The 18,757-nt window shown below is 39.9% G+C and overlaps 1 protein-coding gene across 5 annotated transcripts in view; it reads left to right on the top strand.

Moving 5' to 3' along the window:
- The first annotated feature begins 3,289 nt into the window (after positions 1-3,289).
- Positions 3,290-18,757, top strand: part of CLCN5 (chloride voltage-gated channel 5) — a 196,183-nt gene continuing 180,715 nt past the window's right edge. For 2 of the 5 annotated variants that reach the window (XM_073228044.1, XM_036996325.2), the window contains exons 1-2: positions 3,290-3,574; positions 4,179-4,295. Coding sequence is in view for 1 of the 5 variants with exons in the window: in XM_073228043.1 (XP_073084144.1) it covers positions 5,821-5,836 (16 nt within the window). In the remaining 4 variants the exon portion in view is untranslated. Of the gene's footprint in view, positions 3,575-4,178; positions 4,296-5,605; positions 5,837-18,757 lie in introns of those variants that run through there. The other 3 variants (XM_036996326.2, XM_036996327.2, XM_073228043.1) reach the window with 3 other exon arrangements.

Genomic DNA, 18,757 nt, shown 5'->3' on the forward strand with positions numbered 1-18,757 from the left:
GAATAAATGAGAAAAATACTAGAAACATCAACTTACTACTTTACATGGCTATGTAGTCATGTAATCTATTTCAGTCTGTATTTGCAATGACAATCTCAGAACTAAAGATAAAGCTGCTTCAGACAGGACAGTCTAGGTACCACCATGATCTATTGCTCTGGAAATTTTCCTTTTTGCAAAATTAACTCTAAAGTGCTACCTTTTATTATACAGAGAAATTCACTATTTTATTCTTTCTTTATAGTTAACATTTAAGATTACGTTGTGTTTACTCTTTGCTTTGTAAGATCTGAAATGACTTTTGACCAAAAGTTTGTTGACCACCATAGGGGGAGGATAGGGAATTTTTTTCCCAAAGTTTTCCAAGGAAGAAGAGCAGGCGACTCATTTATGTTGATCTGTTTACACTCTTTTGGCCAGATTCATTTGTGACCATGTGCACGCACTTGTGGGACACCAGGCTAAGGTTCTCATGGGGAAGAGAACAGAGATAAAAGAATCTATAACTCTTGACTAGATTATTAACTTTGTCTCATTGGTGCCACATTCTAACCACTTCACTTGGGAAGGTATTGTACAGTCATTTATTATTCACCATATATTATTCACCATATAAATATTTCCTGCAAAACTTAGAGATCCAAAGGCTGAAGGAGATGTCATCATTATCATTATCAATTCTAGTTAACATTTATTGAGTGTTTTAATCATTTTGTTTTGCATTTATTAGCACACTTTATCCTTTTATCCTTTTATCCCATTTTACAAATAAGAAAACTGAAGGAGACTGAAATTAGGTAACTTGAATGAGGTGACACACATAGTAAGTATCCCAGTCTGGTTGGTTCTGAGCCCAGACAGTCTGGCTCCAGAGTCCCTGTCATAACTATATTGTTTTGCAATTCGCAAGAGATAAAATTCTCTTTAGAAATGTACTCTTTAAGGTCCCCCAACAGGAGCCCTCCAAACAGTCAGTGGTCAGTGGCGACACTAAGTGGTAATCTGGGTGTAGTGCATCTTCATCTTCCATAAATTACTCGTGCCCAAAGCTTTCCCAAATTTACACATATTCTAAAAAAGCCAATACGCTCTCTCTACAGTGGTAACTTCATGACAAGTCGGCTTCCAACCTATTGCCATCCTTCAACTCCTCTTTTTCTTGTCTCAGAGGAACAGGCATCTTTTCCAAGGTTACCTTGTGTTTTGCATCTCATTTCTCTATTTCCCCCCATATTTTGCTCCATTATTTATCCCCTCCTTTTCTTGCCTCTTCAATTTCCATCTCACTGGTGGCTCTTCCTGCTTAATCTGAAAATAAGCTACAGTTTCTTCTATACTGAAGTGACAAAAATAAGCAAACTAACCTCTTTCCTTGAACAATCACTTTTGATTCACCTTCTTAAGGAAGAGCTCCAATAAAGGTATTCCCTTGCTCAACAGCCTTAATTTTTTTTCAGTCACTTTACAAATTAAGTATAAATCTCAGCCCAAAATTCAGGATGCTCCAGAACTGGGCCTCAGTTTGCCTTCTGGTTATATCTCCTACAACTTCCCTTTCTTACCCTAAGCTTCAACCACACAGGACTACTCACAGGACTTTGTATGTGATTTCCTTTACACAAGATGTTACCTCCACTTGGATTTACCTTTATCAGAGGACTCAGTGTAAACTTCCCTGGATTCTTTCTATTACTTTTGGCTATCTCCTACCCATACATGCCTGAAGGCAAGGAATAAATGTTACCAGTGAGATAGTAAAAATTTGCTTGGGATGAGAAAGCAAAAATCAGCCCATTCATTGGACTGGAATAACAGACACAGGTAAAGCCAGCTGCAAGTTTAACAAGAATCAATATTTCTCTAAAGACACACTGCAGCTGTAGAGTGATAACAACCCCCTTTATTTGAGTGACCACCACTACTTTTTTATTCACTTAGAAACTTTTTTTCTCTAGTATCATAGATTATTAGATACTTTGCTGCTTAAAATCATATCAGTGAGAATAAAGCGTCACACATTTGTCTGGAAGACATAAATTTCTCAGACACAGAGAAGCAGCCTCGATTTCCAATCCAGGTGCAGAGGTTCAAATGAGGGTATCTGGATACAGCATTCCACATCTATCTTTACTTTGTGGTTCCCAAGGAAACAAGATTCTGGTTTCACTTCACAGTGTAGTCTTGATGTTGGCCCCTCCACACAGCCCTAATTTGAGTTTACCAAAACAATGCTTCATTTATAATTTACCTAAACTCTACCATTCCCTTAAATCCTATAGTGCCTTTTTCTTTGTTTGGTGAGATGCCCCACGGTTTACCTGGTGTGCAGTCTTCCTTATTGCAATAGGTCAAAAAGCCTGACTTTTCAGATTACAGATTTGTTCTTGGTGGCCTTACCCTGACTGGGCTAAGATACAGGTTCTGTACTCTTAGCCACTTAGCTTGTCCAAAGTAGGAATTCAAAAATTGTTCACTAAAGTAGACTAGGAATTAGAATATTGGGGTTCTAGTTAGATTATGTGGATTGGGTATATGGATTCCAGCTTCATTTCTGCTAATAACTAATTAGCAGGATCATTTTAAATAAGTCAACGTTCCCCATTGGCCTGTTTTCTCGTAAGACGAGGGGCTGTTTCTTCCAATCCCAGGGCAAGGACTTCGACATCAGGTAGACCTAGGATTCAATATCGGTTCTCCCACTTACTAAAACCTGTGATTTTTGCTTTTCTGAGCCTCCGTTTTGTAATTATTAGAGCGGAGATAATACTGAAAACTGCTGTGTAGATTTTCCAGTGTTGCAATGAGGATCAAGGTGGTCGCTATACGCCTATTTGTATTATGTGAGCTCGGACAAATTATTAACCTTTCTGTGCCTCTGTTTCATCAATAAAAGTGGAGAAACAGTAGTATGCACCGCAAGGAGCTTACTGTGGGCATTAAATGAGATGAAAAAAGTAGAGGGCTTGGAACTGCCTGGCACGTAATTAGAGGCTCAAAATACGTGAGCTAATGTAATTAGTATTAGATATCTACTACTAACTATTCTGTGGGCCAGAATCTCAGGATGAACAGTTTCACTCAAAGGACAAAACTAAAAACCTGTACCGTGAGCCCGAAACACAAAAATAAAACATTTATTTTCCCAGAACAATTAACGCACCCAGAACTGGGTTAGGACCCGCCCCGTCCTCATTAAATATGGCAGCGCGCAGGGCCGACCTACTGCGCTTGCGTACGCGGAAACTCCTCCCACGCCTCCCTCACCGCGGCTCCTTACGTCCTGTCGCCTTCCCGGTCCGCGTCACCCTAGTCCCGGCTCAGCCGACGTGCTGGGAGATGGCTGGCCAGGGCGTGCACGCGCAGACGTAAGCTGTGCTTGGCCGATACTTGCTAGGCGCCTGTCACATGAGCCTCGCGCCCGCACCTCTCCCCCTACTCCCTGCTGGGCTGTGAATGAAGCTCTGCTGGCTACGTGGGGCGCTAGCTCAATTTGGTGTCTGGACGCCAGAGCTGACTGAGCGCTCGGCCGGCCGGCGGCGGACTCGGGCTCCGCCGCTCCTGACCTCGGCGACAGGTAAAGACAGATGGGCTGTCTCTTTCCTAACAGGTCCTATGCGGGCCGCCGCTTCCCGGCCCACCTTCGGAGCACCTCCTGGGCGCAGCGACACAGGGGAAGCGCTCCCTGCTAGCTCGGCCCCCCGGAGATGGGGGGTACCCCTTGCCCAGCTGCCACAGACTGGCACTCGGAGGAGTCAGATCGGCTACTTCTAGCCAGTGCAGGGCGGCATCTTCCCCGGAGCCCAGCCCTGTTCCCCAGCAAGGGTCTCTGCACTGTCCCAGCGAAGTTTTCTCGCGGAGCGGTGCCAAGCCCGCCCCTCTTTTGAACGGGGGAAGTTAGCTGCAGGCGTCCTCTTCCCAAGACTGGGGCAGTGTGGCTCTGGCCGGCAAAGCTTTGTCGAGGCCCCTTTCTTCTCCCTCCTGGTCTGTAGTCTGAGGTTCCTGTGGTTCTTAGCGAATAGAAGTCCAAATTCGGAAAAGTAATTGTGAGTTTTCCTTTTCCCACTTAATGCAGGAAGCTGTTTCTCTCCAGTTTCCAGGCTTGCCCTTGAGCGCCTTTGCCTCGGAGGGGAGAGCTTTACCTTTACATTGATGCGCGTTTGCCTTTATTACTATTTCAGAGCAAATCAGTTTCCTGGAGTGCCAAGTGAAGTTGTTCATGTGCCCGTGTGATAACGTCAGTGTAAGGTACCCTAAATAAGTGAGATAAATCCAGAAGTGTGGAGCATAAAACGCCGGTAAGAATCTGCTTTATATAAACGTCATAATTTTATTAGCAACTGCCAGGGTTTGACTTAAGAGATGTTACATTTCGCCTGGTCCTACCAGACGCAGATCGGTACTTTTTAACTGCACGCGAAATAAGGGGGAAAAAAGGCAAACCCAAACAGACTGTTACAGGTTCCAGATAAATCATTGGAGCACTTTTTTCCTGGTGAATTCACCCTGGGACTTTGTGAGTTCCTAGTTTTCTTGGACTCACGAACCGTTCCTTAACCAAAGCATTGTTTCTTCTCTGTTGATGTTTTTGGGACTACTGGACACATACATATTTTTGTCTTAAAAAAAAAAGTCATTAAAGAAGGCCAAAATGACGACTCTCAAGTTGGTGTTAAGTCTTCAGTATGTGCGCATTCGTGCTTTCACTTTGCTGGTGGAGGTGTTGCTTCTATAAAAACTATGGAAACAGCAATCCACTTTGATGTTCACCCGGTCGAAAGGGTGAAGACTTTTTCTTAGAAAAATCAGATTGGCTTGCATGCTAAATAAGGAAGATCAATTTATTAAGAACTTTTAAATAGACCAAAGCACGGTGTTTGCTATTCTAAAGCTCTGAATCAAACAAAGTAGACCTTTCATTTTTTCTTCTTCCATTCCTAATTCCTTTCCTATCCTTAGCATAGTGTTGTCCTAAGACTGAATGTGATGTTTTAAATGTAGGAGTTAGCTGAATTAATTTGGTTTTGTTCCATTTTTCTTTTTCTTTGGTTCTTTCTCCTGATTATAAAAGTAATCTATGCTCCCTATAGGACATTGGCAAAGTTTGGGAAAGTAGGATGAAGTGAAGAGGAAGAACTATGACAGGGCATAGCTCTTAATTTTCATTATGCGTCCTTTCTCTATTTTCAAACTTGAAGTATGCACAAGATTTGCTCTCCTTTCTACTTTTTTCTGCATTTTTTAATGCAAAGTTGGGTTTTTGGGCAGTTGGGGAGGGCACTAGATATTATGCTGTTTTTCATTCCCTGAAGAGTGAACTTAATGATAGGAAAGACACTTGACAGTCATCTCATTCAACCACCCATCCTTTGAGATTCTGAAACCCATTTACTGAAGATCCAGTGATTCATATCGAATTGAACAGCATGCAGCAGCAATATTAATTGACTCTAGATTTTCCCATTTTATCTTTCTTATCTCTGGGGGAAAAACTTGACACTATGTGCATATCTTTGAAAGAGAAGTTCAGATTGGGACAGGAGATACTTTTCAAGGATTTGAAATTTTTTTTTCATTTAGGTATTCATTTTTCTGTTTACATTTTCAGGTTTGGGATTTGAGCATCTCACAGAAAGTAAGATCACGCATCTCACAGAAAGTAAGATTTGAGCATCTCACAGAAACACACATATCACAGAAAGTAAGATCACAGCTGCTGTTACCTCTATATCCCAGTCAAGCCCCCCCCCCACCGCTACAAAACTGGGGAACTCTGGGAGACTCTGAGCCTGAGACCCCAACGTGGCAAAGGATAGGATAAAGATGGCCATGTGGCAGGGTAAGAAATTAGCACTTATTCCTGTAGCTGGTTTTTCTTCATTCTCTATCCTCCACCCCAAGCCAGTGGCAGGCAGCCAGCTGTTTCGTTAATTTAATTCTTTGTCTCTACAAGGACAAAATATATTAGTTGAAAAGAAGTTGCTCCTTTCTAGAAGTTCAAATTATTTTATAGAAGTTGTGTGTGTGTGTATGTTTGGGGAATAGCAGGAAAGTGTAGTGCCAGAAGCATTTTCAAAGAACTCTCTTCATTTGAACATGTGCTTTGTGGGGGTTATATGAGAGGAAACAGGATATTTTTTTCATATTTGTATTTCTCATTTGTTTCCAGCAAATTTCTATCATAAGGTTCTCAAAGGTGAGGGAGACAGATGTCAGCACCTTCCTGGCTTCCTCTTCCCAATAAAGACTTGGAAGCATATTTAATGTTACAATTTTTATATTTGTTAAAAGAAGGCAAATGCCTTTTTAAATACTATGAACTACCTGAGAGCAAAGCTCAACCATCTCTTGCCTGATGGATTATACCTCTTCTGAACCTGTGAATTCTTATCACATACCAAGTTTTTTTTATTTGTGGTGAGGTTGAAGATTGTGCCTTATGGGAGAGTATCAGAATCTCCAGGCGTGGGTGGGATTTTTATGTTTATCAAAAGGGAGTGTGGGTTTAAGAAATGATAGGCAAACACTACCCAAATTGGTTTATGACCCACAAAAGGTTAAGGACCACTGAGATGAAGTAGAAGGAAAGAACTCAAATATCTGTAAGTATTCAACAAGTAGGTTTGTTGGTGACCTTTCTTTTCAAATTGTCTCCTGTTGGTTATGGCTTCAAGTGTATAGGCACACAAATATAACAAGTATTTTAGATGTATGAGGTTTGTCAATTTGAAGAGATTTGTTGAAGTGGCATTTGGCCTGTATACCTGCTTTGACTCACACAATGGGCATTTATTAGGAGCAGTCTGGATATTGTTTAAATCCTGAGATGGTGGTTCATCCAATAACTAGAATCCACAGACAAATGAGACACAGGACCCTAGAGAGTTCCTTGTTTTATGGGAAAGACAGACATAAACAAATCATTGTGTTAGGTTGAATAAGTATTATAACAGGGAGAAGTGCAAAGTGCCATGGAAGCCCAGAGAACAGGGTAATGAACTCTTTTGAGTTTTGAGCTGGTATAAAAAAAAAAAAGACTGGGAGTTTGCTAGATGGGCGAATAAGAGAATTGCATTCTGGGGAGACAGAGAAGCACTGTTTGGGAACTTCCAAGTTGCTCTGGTTGCCTCATGTGAGATGTGTGGGGAATGACCCCAGATGAAGCAGGGAAGGTAGTCAGATGCCAGATAGTAAAGAACCTTGTATGTTCTAGGAAGGATTTTATACTTTATCTGAAATACAAAGATTCTAAACAGGGAAGTAACAATCAGATTTTGTTTTAGAAAGATTACTTTGGCAGCAGTGTTAAGGTGAGGCTGGAGCTGGAGAGAAAGAAAGCCAAGAGCCAGTTGGGAAGTTTCTGGTGTAGTGGTTTAGGGATGAGATGGTGAGGGTCTGAGCAGAAGCAGGGGCAGCAAGGGTAGAACAGAAGGATGAATTCCAGAAATGTTCTGTGACTGGATGTGGGGGGATCTGAGTCTAGATTGCCACCAAATTTGGGTGGCTGTGGCCGGTGGTGCCAATCACTGAAATGGGGAATATGGGAAGAGGAGAGAAGGGCATGGGGATGGTGGGAAGTTAGTGTACCCAGTTTGGTTTGAGACACCTGTGGGCTGTCATGTCAGGTAGATGATTAAAAGTATGGAACTGGAGTTTGTGCAGGTGGGGATCTAGAGTTTTGTTCCTAATGATGCGTAAAGAGTGTGTGTTATTTTTTTCTCTTTCTGTTTAATGGAGATGTCATTAGTAGTTAATGATTTATTTGTTTTATAATATAAACATTTTAATGGATGACCATTCTTAACACAATGTCCTGTTTTTTTAATAAATAATTCATTTTGCTAACTCAGGCTTTGAACCTGACCTGCTTAAAATTATGTTGTAGTAAACTTAATTTTTCTAGAACTACTGAAGGGGAGAGTATTCCATATAAGTAACTGTAACTTAATCCTTGTGCAACCTCTGAAATGACAACATAGTACAATGGTTGTTGGGGTGGCAGTATGGTAGTAGTTAAAAGTATGGGTCTGGGTTCAACTCTATTGATTCCATCACTTGGTAGCTATGAGACCTTGGGCAAGTCCCTTAACCTGTGTATCAGTTTCCTCCTTTGTAAAATGGGGATAATAATAGAACTCACCTTATAGAGTTGTTCTGAAGAATAAGTTAATATATGCAAAGCACTTGGAACATAGTATTATATGTGTGTGCCATTATTATTGGCAGTAATACATTTAGATATTGTTTAGCACATAATAAGTGCTCAGTAAAATTTAGCAATAACTGTTGCTGCTACTATGACTATTACTACTGCTACTACTACTACTGCTATTATTATCATTATTATTTTGCTAGAGCCTGGGGTGAGACCGGGACCCTGTTCTGTAGAGGTAATTTCAAGTTATTCTTCGAAGCTCTGCCCTGTGGTAATCTGTTTGGGTCTTTAGGTAGAGGTTTAGATCTGAAGAGATCCTTAGAAAACATCTAGCCCAATTCCTAGAGGTTAAGTGACATGCCCATGCTCAAACAGATTGACAATAGTGACAGGACTAAAACCCAGCTCTCCTGATTCCCTATTCCAGTTTTCTTCCCATGGGCTCATGGAAGAGGGAATGTGTGGGTCTATCCTCAGCTCAAGGAAGCTCTGAGTCACACTCTGGAGCTAGCTGAGGAACTCTAACAGCTAGATGAAGCCAAGTCTGCTTAGTTTCTCAGTAAACACTGTCTAGTTCCCCCATGGAGAATTTGATCAGAATTCGCTTACTGCTTAAACATGGCCAACATCATTATTTTGATTTCATTTGATATAGCTCTTTAATACATTTCCTGGCCACTTTAAGCACCATGTACTGGACATAATTTAATATTTTTGCTAACTGAAGGTCATCATTAATAACATCAATTTTATTGCTGTAATGGTCAAGAAAATATTGATGAGAAGACTATCCAGTTTGGGGTGGAATGAAGTTGGAGACTTGTGTTAGGTGTTACTTATTTATTCAGTTAATGTTTATTAAGCACCAGGCATGCACCAGGCACTCTGTTGAGCCCTAGAGATGTACTGGTCAGTGCAACAGGTATGGTCTCTGCTCTCATGGAGCTTCCCAACTAGGAAAAGGTAGCATTTCAAATTCATGAAATGATTTGTTTAACAAATGTGCTGAAGCAATTTGGAAAAAATGATACCAACATAAATTTAGAAGTATTAAAAGAGTTTTTATTAGTAAAGAATGGGGTGAATCCCCCTATGTTTATCGCTGCACTGTTTACAATAGCCAAGTATGGAAGCAACCTAAATGTCCATCAGTAGATGAACATATAAAGAAGATGTGGTACATATACACAATGGAATATTATGCAGCCATAAGAAAAAAACAGATCCTACCATTCGCAACAACATGGATGGAGCTAGAGGGTATTATGCTCAGTGAAATAAGCCAAGCGGAGAAGGACAAGTACCAAATGATTTCACTCATATGTAGAGTATAAGAACAAAGGGGAACTGAAGGAACAAAACAGCATCAGAATCACAGAACCCAAGAATGGACTAATAGTTACCAAAGGGAAAGGGACTGGAGATGATGGGTGGGAAGGGAGGGATAAGGGCGGGGAAAAAGAAAGAGAGCATTACGATTAGCATGTATAGTGCGTGCGGGGCACGGGGAGGCCTGCGCAACACAGAGAAGACAAGTAGTGATTTTACAGCATCTTACTATGCAGATGGACAGTGACTGTGAAGGGGTATGTGGGGGGAGGCACTTGCTGAAGGGGGGAACCTAGTAAACATAATGTTCTTTCTGTAATTGTAGATTAATGATACCAAAAAAAAAAAAAAACAAAGAATGGGGTGAATCAGAGTTGCCCTTGGTGCTTTAAAAAATATTCCTGCTCAGGTCTCATTCCCCCAAATTGTGATTCAGTCTAAAGACCTGAGCATTTAAAGGAGCTCTTTAAGAAATTCTGATGTGTAATCCTGTTTGGGAACTGCTGCATTAAAGAACTGAAAGTTTAAAAAAAAAAAAGAGAGATGGTAAAGAAGCCCAAATATAGGAGAATATATAATCTTGGGGTAAGGAAGATATTTGTATGCATAACATCAAAGGTAAACTTATCAAGAAAAATATTAATATGATCAACTGTATGAAAATTTAAAATATCTCTACAAAACCATAAATGAAGTTAATGAGAAAACTAGGGGTAATCGCAACAAGACTCACTACCTTTAATAAACAAAGACTTATAGCGCAATAAGCAAAACATGATTATTTAACTAGAAAAATGTGCAAAGGATGAGAATAGGAAAATACATAAAAGAAGAAATCCAAATGTCCAACCAACATGAAAAAATGTTCTGTTTCGGTAGTAGTCAAGGAAAGGAGAATTAAAATGGTATACTATTTTCTCCAGTATAATTTGCAAAGATTAAAAAGGAATGATGAAACTCAGTGTTGGCAAGCACATGAGGGAGCAGGCATTTTCATACACTTTTGGTGGGAATGTCAGTTTGGCAATATTTATCAAAAGATTTAAAAAGCATGTTTTCCTTTTGACCCAGCAATCCCTTTTCTTGGAATTTATCCTAAGGAAATAATTAAGGATGTGCACAAAGATGTGTCGATGTGTCAATAAGGATATTAATTGCAGCATATTCTATAGTGGGAGAAAAGAATACCGCTTGCATTCTGATATAGTGATACAATGGAATACTGTAGCTATTAAAAACGATAATGTAGAGTTTCATTTATCAACATGGTTCATGATATGATGTTAAATGGGTGGTGGTCGGGGAAGCAGATCCAAACTTATCAATAGTTAAAATTCTGGGCTCTGGGCTTACAGCTGGACTGAAATCCCAGTTTTATCAGCTGGGTGATGCTGGGAAATACCTGAGTGTTCCTCAACTTCCACGTCAGTAAAAGAGGAATAAAATAACAGCGAACCTAATAGTTCCCAACTTGTAATGCCCATTGGGATCACCAGGGGACCTCTTAAACACTCCCAAATTCAGACCTCACCCGGCTGTTACTTCTGAATCTCTGAGGATGGATGCAGCCCTCAGGATTTTTGAAGCCCCTCAGGTGACTCTAATGTACAGACAAGTTTGGAAATCGCTGAGCTAACACGTAGGTTGGTTGGGAGGATTAAATGAGAAAATCACAGTGTGGTATGTGGTAAGTACTCAATATATGGTAGTTATTATTAGTAACTTATTTTTTATTAATAGCATGATCCTATTTTAATGTATGTGTGTACATGTGTGTATAATACAAAGAAAATTCTGAGGATCGATATATACAAAAGTATTAAAAAATAAATTAAGGTTGACTTTATTTTGCTGATTTCTGTCTTCCAATTTTTCTGTAAATAGCATGGATTCCTTGTTTTTTATTTAAAAAAGTATAATTTCTGAAGGAAATATCAGATACATGCACCCAGCTTTATAGACCCAGTATTTGTAATAGTGAAAAATTGAAGACATAGTTTCCATAGTAGGGGATTGTACGTAAATTATGACAGGTCCACAGAGTAAAATCTCTGGCCATTAAAAATCCAGACTAATGCTGAGAGAAATCTTCATGATACAATGGAAAAATGTGAGATTATCCCATTTCTGTCTTTTTAATTTAAATGTGGCTTTATTTGTATCTCTGTAAGTTTATATGTTATGAATACAACTATGAATGTGACAATAAGTACAGAATGGAAGGAAAGGAACCAAAGTTGTTGAAGTGACTATCTCTAGGTAATAGGATGCACATATTTTCCCCCTTTTTTATTCTTCCATTTTCCAAATTTTATACAATGACTATGTATTACTTTTATAATAAATAAGTTATTTGAAAATGAGATATAAAATGACAGTGCCACCAAAAAGGAGTGAATTGTGTGGGCTTGGGGACAACTACTTCAGCCACTCTGTGCCCTCCCTACCTCCAAATTAAAAAGAAAAACAAACCAAGCCCCCAAGGATTTGGTTAGAGCAGTTTTTTGTTATTAATACTTCTTCGAGTACTCTTGTAATTTTTGGCTGTCTCTCCTATTGACTCCAAGAACTCTTTCGGGAGTGGAAGTGGGGACAGGGGAGATTGTGTAAAAATTGGGAAATTACACTTAATCTAATGTGGGGATTACATAATAAGGTGAGGTAGCAAAATATGTTAGGATAAACATAAAAATAAGGCGGAGGAAAGTTGTAAGAAAATAGATAGTTGCTGTGAAAAACTCTTCTGTGGGCTTCAGATCTACAGGAAGTGTATTTCAGCCCTGCAGGTTTTTGTTTTGTTTTGTTTTTGACACATCCCAATGTATTTGTAAACACTTTGGTGATTTAGCTAATGTGCGGGGGCCCTGGGAGTGTCACAAAACAGTCAGTGAATGAGTGACAGAGCCCTGGTGTGAAGTCTGGAGAGCTGTGTGGCTTGAGAATTGGACCACCATCCCCTAGGAAGAGCCATGGGCTCCTGCCTGCTGACCAAAACATGAGTATCTGTGTGACTGTCAAGCAAAGTTCATGTTGTTAGAGCAGGAGTAAAGAAGCACAGTCCCACTGCCGTCCCCCGCTTTTTTTTCTCTATCTGGCATAGTGTCTCTCTTGTGGCAGGTACAAGAAAAGAGTTCTTCATCTCCTCTGTTTTCCCCCTACAACTCCTCAGTGGAGCAGAATAGGTGGGGGATGGCTAGGGGGTAAACAAAAGTCATCTTTCAGAAAGTTTTTGTCTAAGAGCCGCCAGCCATTTCTTCCCAAGCATATGGTTGTGGAAGGAGCACCATCTTTGGAATCTGGTATGCCTGGATCTGAACCCAACCCTGCCAACTGGTGGCCAGTTACCTCTAACTCCAAAAGCCACAATTATCTCATCAAGGATCACATTGAGTCTCTGGAGATAGACTCCCTGGGTTTGTGTCCTTGCCCTGTCACTGCTAGCTATAGGCAAGGTATTTCATCCCTTTTTGCCTCATCCTCTTTATATGTAAAAAGGGGTTAATAATAATCATAACTACTTATAGGATTACTGGGAGGATAAAATAAGTTAATATACACACATACAGCCTTTGAACACTGCTTGGCACTTGCTGAACACTCACAAATGGTGGCCTTTACTATTAAGATGTGCAAGAGGATATGGTAATATTTATCTCACATGGCTGTAGATGAGGATGAGAATCACCCAAGTGTGTGCCTGTTGAAGCTGTTCTGATTATATTATAATTGCAGCATAAAAAATTGATATACTCTTTCCCTGCTGTTTTTAAATTGGAAAGGATCTTTCAAGGTAATCTATTTCAAAGGTCTAATCTTGCAAAGGAAGAAACTGAAGCCTAGGGAGACTCGTTCTGGGTCATACAGCCATCACATGGTGCACAGAGCCAGCCAGGACTAAGCCCTGGGCTCCTGATAACCAGTGTTGCCTAGCATGCTCTCTCTCCCAGTCTGTCTGCCTGTTTAGCCCCTACTGCAGTTACACTGCCTCCCCCACGCTTGGCTATTTTATAATTTTCTGCTAAATGTTAGTTTTTCCTTATTATACTTTATGGCTTACTTTGAAAAGTTTAGTCCTTTTTCCCAAAGAATTGTTTTTTTCACTGAGGCTTCTAGGGTGTGTTTTTTTCTTTCTGTCACTCTGTTAGCATTTTTGAAATAAATTATAGGTTATGTTTTTTTTTTTTTTTTTTTGAGAGGGCATCTCTCATATTTATTGATCAAATGGTTGTTAACAACAATAAAATTCAGTATAGGGGGGTCAACGCTCAATGTACAATCATTAATCCATCTCAAGCCTAATTCTCGTCAGTCTCCAATCTTCTGAAGCATAACAAACAAGTTCTTACATGGGGAACAGTACAAGGGCATTCATCACAGAAACTTTCGGTTTTGATCATGCAATATGACCTATAAACAATCAGGTCAAATATGAATATTCGTTTGATTTTTGTACTTGATTTATATGTTGATCCCACATTTCTCCTATTATTATTATTATTTTTATTTTTAATAAAATGCTGAAGTGGTAGGTAGATGCAAGATAAAGGTAGAAAACATAGTTTAATGCTGTAAGAAGGCAAATGTAGATGGTCAGATGATCAGGTGTGTGCCTATGGACTAAGTATTAATCCAGGCTAGACAAGGGCAGCAAGACATCCATGGATGCAGAAGATTTCTCTCAAAGCAGGGGGGGTGAGGTTCTGAGCCTCACCTCTGTTGATCCCCAAATTCTCACCTGATGGCCCCCCTGCGACTGTGCCTGTCTTAGGCTGTTCCTCCCTTGAGGAATCTTACCCGTCTCTGGCTAACCAGTCATCTTCCGGGGCCATACACGGAAATGTAAAGTTGGTAAGTGAGAGAGAAGCCATATTGTTTGCAAAGGTTAGTTTTTTACTTCTTTGCAGATTTATGCCCTGTGGCTTCTATGCCCAGCACTTGTCTCGAGGTATCTTTACCACCTGGAGGAATTATGATACTCGGTAAATTCGATATGAGGCACGAATTCTATTTAAGGGTTGTAATTAGGAAGGAAGAAGAAAAGCTATAGATGTAGCATATGAAGGAAACATGGGAGGATTGATTATTTCTTTGACATATCTTCTTGTAGAGTACCTTAAGTATGTATAGGTTTTAAACTACTAACTAATTTGCACACACATATTAACGTAATAGGAATACGGTGACATAAACAAAGCAAATCTATAATTACCATCCATCTCCAGTGAAGCCAAGAAAACCATTTAGGCACCCTAGGCATTTGTGAAAATTTATCTATGATATGATGGATATTGTCCAACTGTACTTGAACCATCAGACAAATTAAAGCAGCCCATTTCTGGGATCTGTTCACATCCCATATGTTCTTTTAACCATAGATAGAATATAGTCATGAGATTTTGGAGTGCTACAACTTGCACCCCTCCCAACTCCTGGTTGACTTCCAACAGTACAGATCCGGTCAAATTCGTTGTCTCACTGTATGCACATGCCAGCCTAGACATCTCCCTCCTCATTCTTATGGCAAGTCCAGGAGATGGTGGGCTGGATGCAGCCACAACCGCAGCATCGTCCGGATCCCTGTGGAGGCTTTTTGATGATCATCCCCAGCACAAGTCCTCCAGAGAGTGCTGATGCCGGAAGCTCCTCCTCATATCGTATCTTAGTTCATTTTCTGGGTATCCAAGCTAGGCCTTGATCTTCTGCATAGAAACAAACAGACCCTTTGCCCACACTTTGACATGCCCTCTATACCACTGTGCAGAACTCATTGGAGGTCAGCACACAGTAACTGCTTTTTTTTTTTTTAATTAAGAGAAAGGAATATTATTAGAAAAGAGTACCTCCATAGCTGATCATCTGACACCCTTTAAGTGATCAACATTAAGGATATTTAAAGCATGCGTTGATCTTTGATTTACCAATAGTTTTATCCTGTTAAGGAGTAATCCCCCTTTTCTTTCTTTCTTTCTTTTTTTTTTTTTAATTTTTAATCTACACTTACATGAAGAATACTATGTTTACTATGCTCTCCCCTATATCAGGTCCCCCCTAACAACGACATTACGGTTACTGTCCATCAGCTTAGCAAAATGTTGTAGAGTCACTACTTGTCCTCTCTGTGTTGTGCAGCCCACCCTCCGCTTTCTCCCTCCCCCCCATGCATGCTAATCTTAATACCCCCCTTCTTCTTCCCCCCCCTTATCCCGCCCTGCCCACCCATCCTCCCCAGTTCCTTTCCCTTTGGTACCTGTTAGTCCATTTTTGGGTTCTGTAATTCTGCTGCTGTTTTGTTCCTTCAGTTTTTCCTTTGTTCCTATACTCCTCAGATGAGTGAAATCATTTGGTATTTCTCTTTCTCCGCTTGGCTTATTTCACTGAGCATAATACTCTCCAGCTCCATCCATGTTGCTGCAAATGGTTGGATTTTTCCACTTCTTATGGCTGAGTAGTATTCCATTGTGTATATGTACCACATCTTCTTTATCCATTCATCTACCGATGGACATTTAGGTTGCTTCCAATTCTTGGCTTTTGTAAATAGTGCTGCGATAAACATAGGAGTGCATCTGTCTTTCTCAAACTTGATTGCTGCGTTCTTAGGGTAAATTCCTAGGAGTGGAATTCCTGGGTCAAATGGTAGGTCTGTTTTGAGCATTTTGATGCACCTCCATACTGCTTTCCACAATGGTTGAACTAATTTACATTCCCACCAGCAGTGTAGGAGGGTTCCCCTTTCTCCACAGCCTTGCCAACATTTGTTGTTGTTTGTCTTTTGGATGGCAGCTATCCTTACTGGTGTGAGGTGGTACCTCATTGTAGTTTTAATTTGCATTTCTCTGATAATTAGCGATGTGGAGCATCTTTTCATGTGTCTCTTGGCCATCTGTATTTCTTTTTTGGAGAACTGTCTGTTCAGTTCCTCTGCCCATTTTTTAATTGGGTTATTTGTTTTTTGTTTGTTGAGGCGTGTGAGCTCTTTATATATTCTGGACGTCAAGCCTTTATCGGATCTGTCATTTACAAATATATTCTCCCATACTGTAGGGTTCCTTTTTGTTCTATTGATGGTGTCTTTCGCTGTACAGAAGCTTTTCAGCTTAATGTAGTCCCACTTGCTCATTTTTGCTGTTGTTTTCCTTGCCCGGGGAGATATGTTCAAGAAGAGGTCACTCATTTTTATGTCTAAGAGGTTTTTGCCTATGTTTTTTTCCAAGAGTTTAATGGTTTCATGACTTACATTCAGGTCTTTGATCCATTTTGAGTTTACCTTTGTATATGGGGTTAGACAATGGTCCAGTTTCATTCTCCTACATGTAGCTGTCCAGTTTTGCCAGCACCATCTGTTGAAGAGACTGTCATTTTTCCATTGTATGTCCATGGCTCCTTTATCAAATATTAATTGACCATATATGTTTGGGTTAATTTCTGGGGTCTCTAATCTGTTCCACTGGTCTGTGGCTCTGTTCTTGTCCCAGTACCAAATTGTCTTGATTACTATGGCTTTGTAGTAGAGCTTGAAGTTGGGGAGTGAGATCCCCCCTACTTTATTCTTCTTTTTCAGGATTGCTTTGGCTATTAGGAGTCTTTGGTGTTTCCATATGAATTTTTGAATTATTTGTTCCAATTCATTGAAGAATGTTGCTGGTAATTTGAGAGGGATTGCATCAAATCTGTACATTGCTTTGGGCAGGATGGCCATTTTGACGATATTAATTCTTCCTAGCCATGAGCATGGGATGAGTTTCCATTTATTAGTGTATCCTTTAATTTCTCTTAAGAGTGACTTGTAGTTTTCAGGGTATAAGTCTTTCACTTCTTTGGTTAGGTTTATTCCTAGGTATTTTATTCTTTTTGATGCAATGGTGAATGGAATTGTTTTCCTGATTTCTCTTTCCATTGATTCGCCGCTAGTGTACAGGAAAGCTACAGATTTCTGTGTGTTAATTTTGTATCCTGCAACTTTGCTGTACTCCGATATCAGTTCCAGTAGTTTTGGAGTGGAGTCTTTAGGGTTTTTTATGTACAGTATCATATCATCTGCAAATAGTGACAGTTTAACTTCTTCTTTACCAATCTGGATTCCTTGTATTTCTTTGTTTTGTCTGATTGCCGTGGCTAGGACCTCCAGTACTATGTTAAATAACAGTGGGGAGAGTGGGCATCCCTGTCTGGTTCCCGATCTCAGTGGAAATGCTTTCAGCTTCTCGCTGTTCAGTATAATGCTGGCTGTGGGTTTATCATATATGGCCTTTATTATGTTGAGGTACTTGCCCTCTATTCCCATTTTGCTGAGATTTTTTATCATGAATGGATGTTGAATTTTGTCAAATGCTTTTTCAGCATCTATGGAGATGATCATGTGGCTTTTGTCTTTCTTTTTGTTGATGTGGTGGGTGATGTTGATGGATTTTCGAATGTTGTACCATCCTTGCATCCCTGGGATGAACCCCACTTGGTCATGGTGTATGATCCTTTTGATATACTGTTGAATTCTGTTTGCTAATATTTTATTGAGTATTTTTGCATCTACATTCATCAGGGATATTGGTCTCTAATTTTCTTTTTTGGTGGGGTCTTTGCCTGGTTTTGGTATTAGGGTGATGTTGGCCTCATAGAATGAGTTTGGGAGTATTCCCTCTTCTTCTATTTTGTGGAACACTTTAAGGAGAATGGGTATTATGTCTTCTCTGTGTGTCTGATAAAATTCCGAGGTAAATCCGTCCGGCCCTGGGGTTTTGTTCTTGGGTAGTTTTTTGATTACTGTTTCAATTTCTTTGCTTGTAATTGGTTTGTTTAACTTTTGTGTTTCTTCCTTGGTCAGTCTTGGGAGGTTGTATTTTTCTAGGAAGTTGTCCATTTCTTCTAGGTTTTCCAGCTTGTTGGCATATAGGTTTTCATAGTAGTCTTTAATAATTCTTTGTATTTCTGTGGAGTCTGTCGTGATTTTTCCATTCTCATTTCTGATTATGTTGATTTGTGTTGACTCTCTTTTTCTCTTAATAAGTTGGGCTAGAGGCTTATCTATTTTGTTTATTTTCTCAAAGAACCAGCTCTTGGTTTTGTTGATTTTTGCTATTGTTTTATTCTTCTCAATTTTGTTTATTTCTTCTCTGATCTTTATTATGTCCCTCCTTCTGCTGACTTTAGGCCTCCTCTGTTCTTCTTTTTCCAGTTTTAATAATTGTGATGTTAGACTATTCATTTGTGATTTTTCTTCCTTCTTCAAGTGTGCCTGGATTGCTATATACTTTCCTCTTAAGACTGCTTTCACTGCAT

This window comes from Manis javanica, chromosome X, assembly GCF_040802235.1.
Source record: "Manis javanica isolate MJ-LG chromosome X, MJ_LKY, whole genome shotgun sequence".
Lineage (NCBI taxonomy): Eukaryota > Metazoa > Chordata > Mammalia > Pholidota > Manidae > Manis > Manis javanica.